The sequence below is a fragment of the Centropristis striata genome, chromosome 8, assembly GCF_030273125.1.
Source record: "Centropristis striata isolate RG_2023a ecotype Rhode Island chromosome 8, C.striata_1.0, whole genome shotgun sequence".
Taxonomy (NCBI): domain Eukaryota; kingdom Metazoa; phylum Chordata; class Actinopteri; order Perciformes; family Serranidae; genus Centropristis; species Centropristis striata.
Genome location: NC_081524.1, coordinates 25,890,767 through 25,911,004, shown reverse-complemented (window position 1 = coordinate 25,911,004; position 20,238 = coordinate 25,890,767). Strand labels below are relative to the sequence as shown.

At 40.3% G+C, this 20,238-nt stretch overlaps 1 protein-coding gene across 1 annotated transcript in view; it reads right to left on the bottom strand.

Moving 5' to 3' along the window:
- Nucleotides 1-5,303: 5,303 nt before the first annotated feature.
- The window catches only part of osbpl10b (oxysterol binding protein-like 10b), a 69,381-nt gene continuing 54,446 nt past the window's right edge, over nucleotides 5,304-20,238 (bottom strand). The window contains exons 9-12 of the mRNA XM_059339893.1: nucleotides 13,833-14,019; nucleotides 10,422-10,604; nucleotides 8,944-9,097; nucleotides 5,304-7,052 (exon numbers count right to left, since the gene is read on the bottom strand). Of these exons, the coding sequence (XP_059195876.1) occupies nucleotides 7,008-7,052; nucleotides 8,944-9,097; nucleotides 10,422-10,604; nucleotides 13,833-14,019 (569 nt within the window). The 3' untranslated portion in view covers nucleotides 5,304-7,007. The remainder of the gene's footprint in view (nucleotides 7,053-8,943; nucleotides 9,098-10,421; nucleotides 10,605-13,832; nucleotides 14,020-20,238) is intronic.

Here is a 20,238-nt window from a genome sequence, read left to right as displayed (position 1 = left end):
ACGGTACTACGCCAATTGTACCAACCATGGCTGACGTGAGTACAGGAGAGTATACCATCTTTTTGGCCATATGGCTTGTTTACTGCTGTACCGGACCGTGGTCTCCAGACCAACCGATGAGACTTGTCACCTTGTTCCATGGATGCATCAAGCTGATCGTTTTTACTGTCTACAACCAGACCCGCACGGTAGCTTTATCCCTGTTTGTCACCTACATGATAGGACGCATCAACCTTAAGCTCGACCATCCGAGTACCTGCTTCGCAGGCACCTTGATACTATGGATGGTGCTTGATTTTTCCGAGATCTTCCACACCCCACTTAGACCATTAGTGGCGGTGTGTGAAGCCATGATGATAACAGCTATGGTTACCTACGTGACTTCCCTCACAAGTGCGCTGCAAGAGCGATCCAAAGCGCGTTGGTGACTAAAGCTGGGTGCATTGATTGCATGGTGCCTGGCTTGGTTCGCCCTTAGTATCCTTAATTGGCATGGATTGATTGACCACATGCTAATCGCTGTATGGTTCATGACCTACGCTGCCTGCTTCCCAATGTCTAGGACTGGTGACGGTCAAGGGCATGCTCCTCCACTAGCCTTCCGGTCACCATGGCTGGCTCAACGACCTATGAAGAAGAGCCCCTCAAGAAAAGGGACCAGAATAATAGAATCATTGCATGCTAACGCTAAGTAACTGCTGAACTAAGAAATCATATGAAACTATGTGCCTTATCATTTAGGAAGAAATAAGCTGCGTCCAGTGTGAGACCACAGTGGAAGCAGCCGGCCACCTTTGGGAAATCGCCTCTGCATTGTGGTGCACTCCATGTCACCACCGCTGTTTCCCGCTCAGCAATGCTACAGGAGTAGTTACCACTATTGATAACGTCTGCTTGCCTGTGGTGCCGGCCAAAAAGATGCTGGAGCTACTTGCCCGAGCCCGTACGGAATTCCATCCGAGCAGGACAGAGCAGCAGCAGACGTGGGTATCCCTCTCACCATGTGTATTGTGCTACCTACACTGTGTTCTGGAGGTTTGACAATGGGGAACGTGCGCCCACTACACATCTCTTGGATGGCAGAATCATCGCCATGGGGCGAAAGATGGACCCTATACCCAGTGCCAGCGTAACGCCACTGGAGCCAACCATTGTGAACACCGGAGCCCAGACTGTGGACCAAGTGTGGTACAGTGAGAATTACCTCGAGCAGTTCATAGACCTCCATGAAGGGGAATTAAGCATGCCTATGCTGGAGCGAGAAGTGAATACTTCCGCCTCCGTAGTTGACCCCGGCCAGCCGGAAGTCGATATGTCCACCTTCATGGCAGATCCTGCTCACCTCGATGACTTACCCCGCCCATGTAATGTAGAAGGCTCAGAGGGACCTGCTAAGTTCCCTAACGAGGCCAAGGATACAGATGAGGAGGAAGCGACTGTGAAACCCCCGTTGGTCTGGAACAGGACGCACGCCCTGAGGACCAATGGCAAGAAAGACAGGATTCACGCCAGGACCTGGGAGAGGAGCCAGACGTCGTGGCCATGATTGTGAGCCCAGCTGTGATGGTCAAGAGCCCGGACGCCATGGTCCTGAGCCCTGATGTGAGTCTAGGGGAGTTTAAAATCGTCGACGCCTGGACCGCTGACGCAGCCAACGCGGCTGTTGAGGTACATCCTGGCAACAACCCTGCGGAAGACGCCGGGGTAATAACCGTCGAGGAAGTAAGTGAAACTGACTCTCTGTTCAATGCAGTAAAACCCACTCCACTCTATGACACCATCTCCTCGGACGAGGACGAAGGAGGCTACGAGTGATCTCAAGGAGGGGGTGTCAAGTAATCTGAAGGTTATTTGAGATCCCTAATAGCCATACACCAACAAAATGGTATGAGACTGTGAAACCTAGGGACTTACCAGCATAATAGCAGCTGGAGAAATAGGTACTTCCCTAACATGATGTAATACACAAGGGCACTGTGACTCTGAGGTGATTTTTACTATAAAAAATGATGATCTGATATATGCATGACGTTGTATTGATTGCTGTTGATCTGACATAATGGATGTGGAAATGATTGCACTAAATGAAGTAAGTAATGATATATTACCACGTTGATGTGATTAAATGATTTAACTGTTGAGTTAAAATACAATAATGATCAGTATAATAGTACGTGTGGTAACTGAAGTAATCATAAGAAATGTGATGACTGTAGCATTAATTCTGATGATTGTGTTAAACTGAAGGAACAGTTAGGGCGAAGTCAGTAGAAAAAGGGGAATTTTGAATTGAAACAAGAGCGAAGTTGAACTGAGGCACGTTGAGACTTGCCAAAAGGACGGAGACATGAGAGGAGGAACGAACGGAGTAAAATCTGGCCAGCAACAGAAGAATCATAGTTAGAGAAAGAATTAAACCAATAAGACAGCGGTTGAGGAATGGTAACCAGAAACCCTTAGGTTTTAAGGAGTGGCAGAGTATAAAAGTGCTACTCAAGGAAATTCAGTTGTTGCCCCTTGCTGCATCCTTCACGAGGAGCTGCAAGACTTTTCAACTCTCTGGATCTGAGGACTACTTCTGATCGACCACATCGGTGGTAGGACTTGGATTTTTATAACTAAAGAAGAAGACGGTTTTCAGGACGTTTTACATCAAGAAAGAAGATTTCCAATTTTGACGAATGAGGACGAGAGATAAGTTTTGAAGGGTAACCACCTCAAACATTTGTCAAGATGGATTAATGGATTTTTCTTTCTGTGTTCTTACTGTTTTGGATTGCGGTTTTGGACAAAGGATTTTCCTGGTTTTGGACAAAGCGGGAAGCCTCGGCTGAAGACCGAAGTTCGGACAATGCGTTTCAAGTTGCTTGGCCAGGCAACTTTTCCCGTTTTCCTCTCCAAATTTGATGGATCACAATTCCCAGCTACAGCTTCAATTAACATAGGAAAGTCAGGTTAGGGTAAGACAAATCAAACAATAATCATTTTTATTATTATAAACTTTTGAATTTGATCTGTAATCAACTTTTGAAATATTATATGCTGTATGCTTGCACCTTGCTATATTATCAATACATTCTCAATTGCATTTAAAGTGAAATAGTGGACATTAGATTTTTAAATATTTTGATATTATAAGGTTGTGTGTTTAAACAAGGTTCTAATAGGTTAACTCTAGCCAAATAAATTAAACTTGTCCTTGGAGCTTATATTCTCAGCTACCAAAACCAACTTAGCAATTCACCAAGTGCACAGATCGCTTAGAGGAGAGCTGCCATTAAACGGGCGCGGCCAGCGTGGTTTATGGGTTATCCTACAGGTGCCATTCTGGCTTAAGCAGGGCAGGTGCTCGGATTAGGCAGTTAGGCTAGGCGAATCTCCTCGCCACCAGTTTATAAAGTTTCTGAAACACTTATTGTGATAATATCCATAGTGTAGGGAACATAACCCCTTAGTGGAGAGCTGGTCCAGAAGTCCCTATTTCAGGGCATTCTCGGGGATCAAACAACACACACACACACACACCCTCTTTTATATACTGTACTGTCAGTTTAAAAAGGTGAAAAGTTCAGTGGTAAAAGGTAAGTGTAAACATGCACTGAAGTACTTTATTTTGTGTATAATCTGGAGGTACTTTGTACTTCTACTATACTATATTCCTCCCCTACCTTTATATGAGAGCTTTAGGAATGATTTACTTGAGTTTCAGAGAGGACACATATTACAATTGAGAATCACCTTTATTGGGCAAGTATCTGTACACATACAAGGAATCTGTCTCTCAGTGCAAGACCAACATAGGCCAACAAATAAAGGTAAGAAGAGACAGGACTATTAGTCTATGAAAAAAAGTGTAGATAAATATTGTAGATATGATTTAAAAAATCAACTATGACCAATAGTAAGCCATACAGAAAGTGCTAAGAAATACATTCTGAATGGATTTACATAGACAGGGTGTTCATATTGTACATTTATATATACTTTATAGAGCACGTAGGGTTTATCCTCATAGTGATTAAAACCATGAAAGTCTAATCTACAATGGGTGCAGTGGATGTTTGGGTGTTACTGGGTTATTGGCAGTTTGTGACTGTTGCTCAGTGACAGAAACTGTTGCTGCTGCATACCAGAGGGGAGAATCTGGAACAGTCCAGGATCTGCAGTGATGTTTCCTGATCTGGAGGAGTAAAAAGTCCTGAAAGGAGGGCAGATTGGCACCAGTGAATCTTTCTGCAGCCCTGTTGTACTCTGTTCCTGTCCTGGTTCAGCTGCTCCTGAGTCAGGTTGAAATTTCAGGGCTTGTGCTGGAAGTACGTCCTCTGCTGGGCCTTTTTCCTGGCGTGTGGATGTCTAAGAACCATGGATCCCAGAAACATGAAGGTTTCCACGACAGACATGCTGCTGAACCTGTTCAGTCTGGTGATGGGGAGCAGTGTTAGGTGGATCCTCCTAAAAGCCACTGTCTGTTATGCAATGTCATAAACTAAGCTAGTTACATTGCGTTTAAAGTAGTTCACATTTCATTATTTCTACCTCAGCCAGCTTAATTTCCATGTTTCAATACTGTAACAATAATCGCATAATATAATACAAATATGTACATACAACACTATAAATGGAGTCATTCTGCACTATGACATCTTACATTTACATTTGAGTTTGAGCTTGAAGTAAAATTACTTAAAGTAAAATTTGCTTTTTTAATGTTACAGTACATTTTTGAATTTACTTGTCATGGAGTATATTTACATTGACACAGTCTGCCCCCCTCTGTTGTAATAAGTCAGAAAAATTAAGAAGCACTCAACAATTCAGAAGACAACAGATTGGATAAGATAATTTTATTTTAAACAAATACAGAGTTCGTTTAGTACCCCCACCCCCTCCCAACACTCCTGTCTACAGTCACCTGTTGCATAGGTTTATTGACCAGTCACGGTCAGATAGAGGACAAGGTGTTTGGCTGTTTATCGTCCAAACAAATGATGTTTGGATGGGCAACTCTAGCTTCAGTGTGACCTTGATTGATGAATTTTTCCAATCGCTTCAGTAATTAAACAGCTTTAAAAAAAACACTATATTCGGGACTGCTTGTTTTAGCTTAATTTTTCTACTTTACAGACTCTGGTCCACAAAAAAGTGACTGAAGAATGACTAGGATTTTCCTGAAAACAATGTATGGACTAATACAAAGATAATCCCTCAATCATCACGTGTGATCCACTACAACTGTGTGTGTGTGTGTGTGTGTGTGTGTGTGTGTGTGTGTGTGTGTGTGTGTGTGTGTGTGTGTGTGTGTGTGCATCTGCAGAGACCCTGCCCTCAGCATGGAGTTTCTCCTTTTTTCATTTTGCTGGGTTCATGTGTGCGTGGCCTGGCTGACACTGTAATTGATGTTGTCTGAGTCAGAAGCTCTGGAAGCTCTGTTAAATCCTACACTATGCCTATTAGCTAGCTTGAGTGAACATCTCTAAAGTTGCTGGCTAGTCAGACGTTGTGCCTCAGTGGACAGCTCGGCTGTTTCACGCCACACTGATGACTCTGAGGGCCTCACTACAAACACATCTACAAAGTGCACTTTGGTGCTTATCAGTTACAAATGGCAGACACTCAACATTCCCATATATCAACCATTATTTGTGCCCGGTTTGATGAGATGGAGTTTTTTGAGGAAAAGTGCTTGGAAAATGCTGTGGTTAAAGAAAGCTACTTTATTATTGGATGCCTAATATTTTTGATTGATGGAGTTTTGGTTGGACACAACTTGTCAGAGGTAGAGCAGCTCTGTAGTAGTAAGAGCCAGAGACCTGCAGGGGGCCACCATAAGTTACATTTAAATATGAATCACGGACACAGTATTCAAAGTCAACAGGCTGGGTAAATAGGAAACCTGACAGCTGAAATTACAGCTAATGCAGCAAAGTGAATTTTGTAAAACTGTAAGGCTCATTACATGAGCTGGCTCTTATATATCTTGATTTTACCCATGTTTGACTCATCTCGCCCAAATCTCTGTTGTACTTGGGTGGAGGCAGACATTTCAGAGGCAGATATCTGGAATCCTGGGAAAAAAACTACCTGCATGGAAAGAAACCCCTATACTGCTGTATGGAAGTGAGAGAGCAGTAAAATGGGTGAACTGACCCATTGAAGCTGAAAGGTTTTGTACAGCTTTAGGATGAAAGTGCAGCATATTAAAATGTTCCAGTTGGTATAACTGGCCACAGATTAACTATTTTTACAGCCATTGTGTATTGTAACATAATGGTTAATTGGAGGGCTTATGAACTGTTATGATCGTGATTGTGAACCTTAATATAATGAGGTATGTACAACACTTGACATGACTTGAGATTAAACACCATTTCCCCCTAAAAAATTATCTCTCATATGAAGTTGAAATTAGATCCATAACAGAGTTAAAGTTCAGTGTGCTGCAAATAAAACTAGTCGACTACATTCTACCCTGCTCTCTCTGGAGCCACGTAAACAGGGTTGTTTTTCAAAGTGGCTAAATAGTTACTCTATCATCCATTCTTATAGACATACCCCTAAACATAAAACACACACACTTTTCTCACACATATGCAGTTTACACTATATTGTACAGTGATTTGTGCAAAACTGTTGTCACCAACATGGTTGTTTAGTACATTGTGCAAACAACTAAATGTGAGAGGGGCAGTAGCTGTTTACAGGTTTGCATCTATTGTCAGAAGAAATGTCCCGTTCTGTCATTCTGTCTGAGTACTGTAATCTCAGTGGCTGTACCCGTAAAATCAGCCTCACCTCACTGCTGAACCAACGTGTTTCTGATTTGACACGACTGGAAGTTTGTCCATTTTCCTCTGGTAATCTTTGGTACCACTTGCTCTGTTCTCTCTCTCTCTCTTTCTCTCTCTCTGTCTGTCTCTCACCCTCTCTTCTCATCTCTGTCGGCCAGCCCTCTGACTTGATCGCCCCGCTTGTCTCATGGGAGTGGACAGCTGCTCCCATGGCCCTGGTCAGTGAGCTTTCCACAGAGGGTTGTGGTACACCCAGCCTTCACCCTACACACACACACACACACACACACACACACACACACACACACAATGACAATGACAGAGGAGATGTCAATCACAGTCTGTGACCATTCAGTGCTTGAAGCCTCGGGTTAGGTTGTGTTTGAACAGAACTAGTTTTACACCATAAAGGCGATATAAGACAATCCAACAAGCACTTCTTAGCATACCAGTAGCTTTAGGGCTGTATTTGCAATCAGTTCACCTTTCATTTTTCTCTTACAGCCATTTTTGACTGAACTGGGGGTCTGTCTGTCATATCAGAGGGTATAAACCCATTTTCTGCTGCAGCTTTTACCCACTGTACTTGCTGTAGTTGTGCTCATAGTTTTGTGCCTCGAGGAATTGTTAGAAGGTCTTGTGGATCGTTACAACCTGTCACTATGTTCTGACAAATAACCTGGTGAGTAAAATGTTATAATGACAGAAATGATTGGAAATACCGTAAACTTTGAATAATCTTTAAAATGTATATTCACAAACTGGCTATCAAAGCAACGTTTCCTTTAACATCACCATTTTTCAGGTCAAGCTGTGCGGCCCTCCTACAGCTTTCCAAATTAACCTGATTTTTGCAAGTCATTCAAACATGCTTCTGAAAGTAGCCAGAAAGTAGACTTCCCTCTTACAGGCTTCTCTATTGGTTTATGAGTCCAGACTGAGCCTATATTCTCGCTGCCTATTTCCACCTGCTTGCTCTGCCTAGTGCTGGGGATGGAGACGTGGTGGAATGTAACTTAGTACATTTACTCAAGTACTGTACTTAAGTACAATTTTGAGATACTTATACTTTACTTGAGTATTTCCACATTTTTAATTTCATTCTTCTACTTCACTACATTTTAGGGGCGAATATTGTACTTTTTACTCCACTACATTTAGCTGCCAGCTTTAGTTACTTTACAGGTCAAGATTTAACATGAAAAAATATGATCAATTTAAAATGATTGCACATGTTTATAAATTAACTAAATAACAGTATATTAAGTAGTTAAATTAGCCTTACCCTGACAACAATTAAAATGCTGCTTGCAGAAATGCATGAAAAAAAAAATATATATTTAGAATATATAAAACAGTCTGAGTGGGTCCATTCTGCATAACTAGTTCTTTTACTTTTGATACTTTGAGTACATTTTGATGATGATACTTTTGTACTTTTACTTCAGTAAGTTTTAAATGCAGGAGTTTCACTTGTAGTGAAGTAATTTCGCAGGGTGGTGTTAGTACTTTCACTAAAGTAAGGGATCTGAAAACCTCTTCCACCTCTGCTGACTTGGCCTTGTAGTACATGGAAGCGCCTCAGCCTCTTTGACTACCAATTGTAACTTTTTTCTCTTTTTTAGTATGGGTCACACATATTGCTATCCCTTACATGGTGTTTTATGTTTTAAAGGCTATTTCTTCCTATATGACTCACAATTGTCCACAGGATAATCAGTGAAAGTCAGCCACACACGTAAACTGATAAATATGCAGGGTGGTAAGGTCAAATTAAGCCTAGTATCTACTTTCTATGCATCCTTGATAGATTTATCAGGTTTATTTGGAAAACTGAAGGATCATGCAGCTATTCCTGATATATGTTTTTTTATGTTTATACTGAGTTCTCATCTATCTCAAATCTCTACAGAGGTGAAAAGTGACAAGTTAGCATGAACCCTAGAGTCAGTCGCCATATATATGGTGAATAAGCCATGTTGAAATATACTTTAAAGCTACTGATCTAAACTACTACTTTAAAAAACAGTTGTAGTACTTAATACTGAGAAACAACAAAAAACAAGCTGCCATCTTGTGATGACAAAGAACATGTTACTTTTCACTTCAAGTGACCTTCTGACAGCGGAGGTTACTGGTGTGTGCTCCTCCTCACCTCTTTTATAAAATATTTGGGTTTCCAGGGTGTTTTGGTTGCAGCTCTCTGCTTGCACTCGCTGCGCTGCCGCTCCTCCAGGTAGTGTTTGTGTTCTGTGGCGGCATCCATGTCTCCTGCCTTCAGCGACGCCGTTACATGCTGCCAAAGACGCCTGGACACAAGAAAACACAGAACAGTATTATGCCTGGGAAACACACAATCATATCATTTAAATATATGTTACACAGTTTGACTATTATGTTCATACACTTCCCATATCATATGAATATATGCTCAGGAAAATGTATTTCGAACAGACATATTTCTGATTACATCTTTACATAGATCCCTTTCATATACAGACTTTCTGTTTTGTAATCTACATAAATGAATGGGGATGACCATGATGACATCACTATGACATCATTAGACTGATTTTCTGAGACTTAACATCTTCTTCAACTGTTTTCACATGTTTAGTACAGTGGGAAGTGCTTATAGTGATCGAAATGTATTGTTTATATTTATTCATACTCATGCAAATTACCATCTCGTTGACATTAGTATATTTATTATGTGAAAATAAAGAAAAGAAAGGGACAGCTTCACTATTTACTGGCCTGAGGCTGATTCTTCAGCCTCTCTCCTCCTCTGTGTTACTGCAGATGGCAGAACCCAGAGCTCTTCACTGACCTGCTGCCAGGTGAGCGAGGCATGATAAGGTAATACCATCAACTTGCCAAGGGCCGCTTCAACCGCAATTGCTTTCCTAGACCCCCCTCCCTCCGAGCTGCTAACTCCCAACATTTCATTGCTGCATCTCTTTTGCTTGGTTTATGGCATTATCTTTGAGGAGACTCAATTTTTCTTTGACAGAAAATTACTTTCTTTTTGTTAAATAATGGGCCTTTATCATTGCTTACTATCGCATCAGTATAGGGCTCTGACCTATCAAGTAGCTCCAATGGTAATGAAGAAATTGTTACCCAAAAGAAAGCATCCAGTGTTTTGGAAGACTGATTGACTGGATCAGGGTACTCCTTGGACGGGCTGAGCTGCTGGGACTATGTATTAATGAGAGGCTTTTTGGTCAGTGATGTTTTATTTGAATCTGTCCTAAAAACATCCAAACTTCTTTATCTAGTAGATACATGGTAGATATAAAATATCTTCTATTTTATATCTGAGGTTAGTTATTAGATTTCAACTAGAAAGTTGTCAATTGTATCTGGTCTCTTACTTTGATATAATGGCTTTAATTAGATTTCATATATATATATATATATATATATATATATATATATATATATATATCACAATTTAAAAACAGTTAAGCACCGAAAGCATGAGTTCAGGGTAAATGTGTAAATAACAAAAAGAAACTTAATTGAAGCAAGCAAACAGCAATTCTTTATCTTCAAAGTTCAGACAGGGGATTTCTCATCTTATGTGAACATGTTTGACTAATGTCGATAAAGAGAAGCACAAAAACTCACCGTGACTCAAACTGGCCCTGTTTCTCTAGAGGCTGGATCCTCTTCTTGATCATTGGCTGTTTGGAGGTGTCAATCACCTTGCTTTCCCCGTTGCTGTAGGTGAACTCCAGAATCCCGTTCCACTCCCCCTGGGCCTTACACACGATGTTTCCTGTTTGGTTCTGCTTCACCTCTGCTGTCACTCTGGAGGAAATCAACAGTTCTTTCATCATTCATTCATGATTGACAACAAAATAAACCTAAAATTCCGATATTATCAACATTTATTTATTAACCCTTGTGTAGTTCTCCCGTCGACTGTGCACCCATGGTCCTCAGGGGTCATAAAGGACCCCATGACACAAGACTGGTTTTAGGACATATTGAAAAAATATGAACAACTTTCTTTTTCACCTTTTAACGCAACTCAAGACCAACACATTGATATACAATTTTTATATATTTTTTCATTATTATTGGTCAGTTTTAGTCAAATATACAAAATTAAGGCCTAATTTTCTAGTTTGCCTGTGTGTGCATGCATGTGTGCTTGTGAGTGTGTGTTTGTGCATCCTTGTGAGAAGATATGTACCTGTGAGGGTGTGTTTATCTGAATGTGTGTGTGTGTCTTTGACTTTGTGCCTGTGTGTGCGTTTGTGAGTGTGTGCATGTGTCTTTATATGCATAATGGACAATATGTGCAAATACACATTTTGACCTCAACCTCTTGCTCACTGTCCATCACCATGGGTGCTATAAAATACGTAAAAATGTATGAAGAAAGTTTAAATTTATTTTGTCTATAAAGGATGCAGAGGGGCACATATGCTGAAAATTTTGAGCATTTCTATGAAAGTTATCCTATATTAATGGTATGATGAAAATGATCTGGGGTCAAAAAGGACCCCAGGACTACAGGAGGGTTAATGTTGTTGTCATAGTGTGTTGCCCTGTTAAATGAGATCAATGTTATTATGCCAGCAGAAGTAACGTAAAGTGCTGTAAGTGCAAAATGAAAATACAGTCGATGCCACATACACAGATTCACACTGAATGAGAAATACAAGTCAGTGGGAACCTCATTCTTTAAATCTGTGAATGGTTTATGTTGTACCCTTGTATCAAACCATGGTTGATACTAAACAGTCTACATTGAATAATACTCAACTGATTTAATGTTTTACTTATTGAACTTAAATTGGACTCTTCATGGACAGTTAAGAAAAAGGACAAAAACCAATGAGAGACAACCAGAGATCATCCTTGTCAACACCTGACATCTACATGACCCACAGTGGAACTGGAGCATTGGAGATATCGTGGCAATATGTCAGCAATGGCTCACAGCCCCAAATGACATCACTTGAAGCAGTTAATAATACTTTAAACAGCTCCATCTGGAGGAACAAAATGTTTCGCACAACTGTTTTCACATATGCAGTGGAACTCCCCTACCCCTGGAAAATCCCCTTTAAGACTTTAGGATTAAGATTAAGATTCTCTTATTAGTCCCACAATAGGGAAATTCTCCCATACTGGACGTGCATACGGCTGAAGGATGGAACAGATTTCTAATTTTCAACAAATGGAAATTCATCCAGTTGTCCCCTCCATATGCAGCCATTACTCATTTGAATACATTACATCACAGTGACTGCTCCTTTTACAAATCACAATTGGTTGTCGTTCTCTGTCTCTCTTGGGCCAATTTGAACTTAAACATGTCTGCAGCTTCCAACTAACAATCAGTAGCAAACAGACCTCACTCTGTCACACTCTTTGTAATCCCATTCCCTGTATGTGTACATTTCCTCCTCACGGTATCCATCCCTGAACTTCCAAAAGTTCACGTTGACGGTCTCTGTCTGACCTTTCTCTGCAAAAATCTGCTTTTTTCCTTCTCCAGACTGTAAGAGCTGCTCATACAGAAAGAAATACGTAAAACCTGGAGATCCCTTAGACTTCAGTGGATATCAGTCTCTTTTATCATGCTTTGCCTCAAGCATAACAGCTGCCCCAGCTACATTTTCCATGACGAGACAGTTCTGCTACTGACACTCTCCTCTATCCGCCAACTCCTCTACCAGCCACCTCTCTCTCACCTAAACACTTTTCTCCTAATCCTACTTTACAAAGTGACGGTCATCACTTTGCAGAGCCACCCAACAGCAGTGTTTCTTCTTCCCATAAGGGTCTGTCACTGAGCTATAGCACTACTGTGGACTAAGTCAAAGTGGCATGAAGAAAATGACACTTACTTCACTCATCTCTGGGCTAGTGAAAAGATCGCTGCTTCATTCCCTTCTCATCTCAATACACACCACCACCTTTGGTCAAATTATATGATCACTTTGGTTTGCTTTGCTGATGATACCCAGCTCAGTTACATTACAGTCCAGCATAGCCCACCCTGAACTCTAAAGTCTCATGTTTTACCTATAAGACTCATATTTTAGTGTTTGATCATCATCTGTGATGTGAAAACATAAAATGAATGATAAAATATCAGTGTCTCTCTTGATTGGCCACTCCCTGAACACGCCCCTAATGCATGTCCAGGGAGTGGCCTTGGGTGGCACAAACCACCTGTGAAATCTGATTGACCATCCCAAGAGCCACCATATAATCCTTAGAAACTGTAGATATTGAAATGTTAGTAGAAGACATGCAGGACGTCAGCTTACGTAGCTTACATTTTTGTCTTGGCTGTGGCGAGCTCTTTCTTAAAGTTAAAGAGAAGTCCTGCTGTCCCATAAATAACGCTCCAAAGTTAAGCTTTATCTTGGCTAAGGAAAATCTGATACGGCCATTCTGAGTCCTCTGACCTCTGACCTCAAGTTACCTAAATGCAGTTATTTTTATCTATTCATAAATGGTGTAGCTTAGTATATCTAATTATTCAAGTGTATGTTTGAGCACACACATACTACATGTCATCCCTGCATAAGTCAGTGGCCCACTTGGGCCATCCCACTCAATGTTCTTATATAGCTATATAAGTATATAATGTATGTAAGTATATAGCTTGCCGTTATGTTATCCTTCACTGCTCTGTTTATAAAATAAATAAGCAAATTAAGAAATAACTTCACCATTTCACAACACATTTAACATTAAGACATGGAATGGCAAAGTATTCAGTAAAATAATACAAAAACAGTAATATTGCATATAACATAAGTACATATAATAATCGCATACATAGACACAGGCTCTGGTTTCTAGCTGACACAAAGTCAGTGGCAGGGCAAGTTTTTAGTTTTTATACATTTGCCTGGGGTGCTCGTCATTTCTTGGTGTTAATCTTCCATGTTTGTATTAAGCTGGAAGCAGAGGGTGTGATTTTGTTGCTCATTTCGGCACAACATTGCATTTTGCAATCCTGCTCGAAAAAACAGCCAATAAACACAGAGACATTGGCTCTCTGCCTACCTGTGTACTTTTCCTCCATAGAAGGGTTTGGTGTGGAAAGTGACAGTGGCAGAGTAGCCACTCTTGGCACAGTTGATGGTGACCTTTCCCCCAAGTTCCACCCATGGCACTGTCAGGATGGAGCGGGCATATGCACAGGGCAGTGTGAACACATACTCCTCATCATGCTCCAGCAAATACAGCACACCTGAGAGAGACAGGACATATTCAAAGCATGAGGAACCACCTGTAGATGTTTATTTGCATTAAAATAGACATTCAGACACTTTGTGAATCTGCAAAGAACAGCTGTTAATTATTGTATTGAAATAAAAAGTACAATATCCCACAAAAATATATAGAAGTAAATACATATATATTGATATATATAATAATAATAAGAAGAAGAAGAAGAAGAAGAAGAAGAAGAAGAAGAAGAAGAAAAAGAAGAAGAAGAAGAAGAAGAAGAAGAAGAAGAAGAAGAACAATAATAATAATAATAATAATAATAGGGTTTAAGTACAAGGGACCTCAAAACTACAGTTAGTAGGTACAAGAACATGATCAGTAAGTGTATTTAGTTACATTCAACCACTTGATACAGACAATTTGTAGGACCTTTGTGGTTTTGGTGCCCAACCCAACTCAGTGTCAGCAGTTTTTGTCCTCTTTTCTGAGTTTTCCTGTTTCCCCTTTCTATGTTCGTTGCCAGACTGTCCCTCTCTGTGTTTGTTTCCCTCGCTCTCTGTTCATCTGGAGCACCTGCAACTAACTCACCAGCAGCAGCAATAAGTCAGTCTTGGATCCAAGACAATTTATTGTAGGGTTAATGAAAGGGAATAGCTTTGGTTTGGGCAGAGGCAGTTAATTCAAATCAGCCTGTTGAAATCTGACCATATCATGATTTTTTTTAAAAGATGAAGGCAGTTTTTGACTATGCTGATTACCAGGGCGTTTAGTAAGTCTACCAGGAGTGGGGATGATTACTTCGTAGATTTTTTTAAATTAATTAAAATTAATTAAATGAGGAAGCGTTATGGGAAATTTTTGTGAAAGGATTAAACAAATAAGTGAAGGATGAATTTGTGATGAACCTGCTCACCAGAGCTCTCTGATTTCTCTTGCTCTCGGGATTGATAATAAGCTTTGTGAACGCCGTTTGGAGAATACTGGACATTCACATCAGCCCTTCTTGTGTACCACCCTCAACTGTAAGTATTTTACATGAGTTCCCCAGCCCAACCCACAGGTTCTTCTCCAGAACAGCAACCTATGCAGTTGGGGAAGGCGCAACTTTGATTAAGGTTCAAATTAAAAATTAAGAATAAAGGCTGCCAATGCCAATAAAAGTGAGGGTACTGGTGGGGCCTAGTATGTTCCCGATACTGTCCATGCTCAGGTTATGCAGCAGGTCTATTTTTCTCCTGTCATCCTTGGATCTACCGAACCTTGATACTGCTCAAAATACACTTCTGGTGACCCTCTATGGAAAGAGGCACCTGGGCCTATGTCACCACTTGCACTGTCTGTGCTCGGTCCCTGATCACCCTTGGTCACACATTGGTCTTGATTTTTTGTCACTGGATTACCTCTCTCCCAAGGTAACACTGTCATACTCACTGTTGTTGACCGAGTTCCCAAGGCTGCTCATTTAATTGCTCTGCTCAAGCTACCCATCTGCCAGAGAGACGGCTGACCTCCTAGTTTTCCATGTTTTCTGTCTCCATGGTCTGCCTGCTGATATTGTGTCTGATCATGCCCCCCAATTTGTCTCTAAGTTGTGAAGAGCATTCTGTCAAGCCCCAAACCAATGGCCAGACAGAACGAGCTAACCAGGACCTGGAGTTTGCCTTACAATGTGTAATGCAGCCAACACTGCAATCTGGATTAATCTTCTCACAATTCTTTGGCAAGCACTGCCACAAGTGTGTCCCCTTTGGTTGCATGTCTTGAGCCGTGTTTCCTTTAGGGGGGAAAGTCTCAGGCCACGCCCTCTCAAATGTCCACTCAGTCTGCGTGTCTCCATTACAAAAAGGCCCCCAGAGGGATTTACGAGACTCCGAGGTGACTTATGGTTTTCGATCGTTGCGTAATTGCTCAGTGAAAGTTTCGACTGTGATCCATGATCACATAGGCAAGCACATACACACTGTACTGCTACAGAGCCAACTGTTAGCCTATTAGCAATTTGCAGACTGGACGCTAAGGGGTTAACATCCCCTCCAGCTCTGTTACTGCAGCTGGGAGAGACTGCTGCAGGAGGACTGTGCCACTTCGTTCTTACTCTTCTTAACGAACCGCCAGCCCGCGGCTCGTTAAGAAGAGTAAGCTATCCACTCAGCAACCAGGCTTTTTTCAAGGGAGAAAAATGGCCCTGTCGAAGAGCAGTCCCTCAATAAAGACCGATCCGGATGGCTCATATTCAATTAGGGGCGTTTTGGCAAGTAAGACCTCATTCCGGGTATTCGGCTGTAGCGGAAACACCCTTTTGGTTAACAGCCCCCTCTCTCTTTAGCCCCCTTGCCTCTATCCAAACTCAATCGGACATTAAGCCAAGCCATCAGCTCTAACAACTACTCTGACTTCAATAAATTCCTCAGTCTCCTGGTTGTGTGCACATAACAACAGTACACTGCTGCACACATCAGACTGGTCAGTTATACACAGTCACAAACCAGCCAGTTTAGGAGGGAGGCACCAGATATTCATGACTCATAATCCTGTGTGCTGAAATGACTTCTATTTCTAGAAGGATGATGATTCATTATAATGTTGGAATGCATTATGATGAATGTAACATCTATTATGCAGATGTATTGTTTTGATGACTGTGTTGACAAATCAAAAGTAGCAGAATGAGGGGATATGGTGTGAATAAAACTAAAATATCTCAACAAACATAAACACAGCTGTAAAAGCCACCATCTGCCTCCGGCTGCAGACTTGTGATGTTGTGTATTCTTGTCATGCCACAATCATTCAGACAACAATCTATCTCTCCATTTGATGAGTCGTTTTTAGCCATGATATCAGCATGGCTCTAGGGGTGGAAGTGCCACCACTTTAGTCCAGATTAAAATAACTCAGGATGGATTGCTGTTACATCCAGTGGTGGAATGTAACTAAGTACATTTACTCAAGTACTGTACTTAAGTATCATTTTGAGGTACATGTACTCTACTTGAGTATTTCCATTTTATGTAACTTTATACTTCTACTCCACTACATTGTGAGGCAAATATTGTAATTTTTACTCCACTCCATTTAGCTGACAGCTTTAGTTAGTTTACAGGTCCAGATTTAACATAAAAAACATGATACATTTAAAGTGAAACATTTTTTTTTTTAAATTAAACCTCATAACAGTAAATTAAGTAGTTAGAATGAGCACTAAATTGATAAAATTCAAACACTGCTTAGATAAATACATCAATAATAAAAATACAATAAAAAAATTGGAATACACAACAATCTAACTGGACTTTTACTTGTAGTGGAGTAATTTCACAGAGTGGTATTAGTACTTTTACTGAAGTAAGGACCTGAATACTTCTTCCACCACTGGTTACATCTCCTACATACATTCATGGTCGCCAGAGGATGAGCCCTACTGACTATGGTGATCCTCATTGGATGTTTGATTTAACCTGCTGGATTCTTGTTTCTAGTTTCCAACATGCATTCGGAGAAGGTTGTCGTCATGTAGCTGATGCTGTTACATTGTGATTTACAGTTTGAGTCCCACTTTGCCTTCTGTTCCTCCTGAGCTCCCGTCCAGCCCTCCCTCCCTCCCTCCCTGCTGCTTATATAACAGACAGCTGTCCTGTGCTCAGTCTGCTGCCATGGGCCCAGGTCTAACACATACACATCTGTTTGCCCAAGACACACACATATGGGCATCCACTGGCATGTTCACACACTGCTCTGTTCCTCATCTAAAAAACCTACAAGCAGAAAACACACAATGTGTTCTTTGAATTGTCAATATATATCCTGTGTGTGTGTGTGTGTTATTTTGTTTTTTACCTATATATGTTAAAATTATTGTGTGCATGCATGCGAATGTGTATTTGTGCATATGTGAAAAAAGACTCTCAATCAGCCAATCATGCTCCTGCTGCTACACAGGAAAGTGTCTCAGACTAATGCATGTTCATATTTCATTAATAGTAAGTGTAAACGTAAAACAAACTGGGTAGTTTAGTTTTGTCACAAAATGGTACAGTTCACAGCAAAACAGATAGGTGCGCAATGAGCCATGAACCTCTGGTAGAGTAGCTGTTAACTGAGAGTTCATCTGTGATCATGTAGTATAATGGCATTATATCATTTAATACAAGACCCTGTGGTAGTTCAGGCAGGCACAGAAATTATTTTTTGGTCTCATATTTCATACATAATTATGATAATAAAAAATGTATGTCTAAAAAGTGAAAAGAAAATGTATCATGGTTGTGAGTGAACAGGAATGGCATATGTCTAAACAAGAGACTGCCTTTCTGGATCTACTCATCATTCAGTTTCACTGTGCTATGTCTCCTTTAGAGGTCAACACGGTTCTTTATATACCATTCTGTTTACGTACAGTTAACCAGATCAGATACTCCTTTGAGTTTTTGGCCTATGCACCCTTTCGAAGGATATAGATCGAACTGTCTCATGGATATAGGCTGCTTTCCAAGAACTGTCATTTAAGTGCTTATTTCTCATCCTTCACATGTCCAGTTACACTCCAATTGTCCCTTGTTTCTAAGAACAAGCATTCCTTACATTTTTTATCCCTGTGTGGATAATTTAGCCTTCTGACTCTTTTCTGATTTTCATTCTTTATATTCTAACCATGCACAATTTCATTCACTCCTATGGGCAATTTAGAGTCACAACCCACACTGACACGGGTAGAACATGCTAACTACACACAGAAGAGCCACAGGCTGGAGTCGAACCGGTGACCAGTGGTGGAATGTAACTAAGTACATTTTCTCAAGTACTGTACTTAAGTACAATTTTGAGGTACTTATACTTTACTTCAGTATTTCCATTTTATGTAACTTTATACTTCTACTCCACTACATTTCGAGGCAAATTTTGTACTTTTTACTCCACTACATTTTGCCGACAGCTTCAGTTACTTTTCAGGTCGAGATTTAACATAAAAAAAACATGATAACGGCTATATTCATATATTTATTCATTATTCATTTCCATCTTTTCTTTCTTGCTGCTAGCTGCGGGTTTCCATGCCAACCTGTGGTATTTTGATAATTATTTTTAATAATTCTACTCCTTAAAGAATTGTCACTAGCACTTACTGATGCACTAATAGCTCTTTTTGCACGATACCTTCATTGTTTGCTTTTATTCTTCCTGTAAGTCGCTTTGGAAAAGCTTCTGCTAAATGAATAAATGTAAATATAAATGTATTGACAGAGTGGATGTTGTATGTGTTGTTATTGTATTATTGTTATTTTGTGGTCTTTTCTTTGTTATGTCTATGTGACTTGAGGCTACAAACTGAACTGCACTGCTGAAAAAGCACAGAGCAGTATATTTAGTTAAAATAAGAATTTTGATAAGAAAATTTAAATGCTGCTTACATAAATGCATCAATTAATAATCCAGTAATATTTGTTGAATATATGTAACAGTCTGCATAACATGTACTTTTACTTTTGTACTTTGACTTAAGTAAATTTTGAATGAAGGACTTTTACTTGTAGTTGAGTAATTTCAAAGTGTGGTATTAGTACTTTTACTCAAGTAAGAAATCTGAATACTTCTTCCACCACTGCTGATGACTGTTGTGAGGCAAGAGTGCTAACCACTACACTACCATATAGCTTTAGGTCTCTGCAGTTACTTGGATGAATTTACTAACGTTACAACCAAACTCTTCTTCACTTCCCTGGAGTCAAAGAGCGCCAGCAGACAGCCTACAGAAACAACTCCAATCTGCTTGCAACGTTATGTATGTTTATAATACTAACGTACACTAATTATGTTTCCACCAAATTAAGTCCATACGCTAGTTCATAACCGTGTTACTTACGTTAAAGGAAGGGACTAATACGCCTATAAAAATATTATTAATATAAAATAAATCCATACTTTGTAACCCTGAGGATCATGACAAAGCAAGCTACCATTACACCTATTTGGATATAAGTACATTAGTAAATTAGTAAATTAATTTCACTTGGGTTTCTGATTTTTTACTAATGTGTTTGTCTACAAGAAGCTGCGACATTGGTATGTCTGAGCAGTGGGAGGTCAGTGTAAATAAAATGTGATTTTAAATAAAGGAAAAAACCCAGAACCGGCTTTCTAGTTCTAAAACTGAATGATGCAGAGAGGACTTATCTCTCTGAACTTCGGACGTCCAGTACCTTCTCCTACTGATGCTTTCATAAACACAAGCAATAGAAGT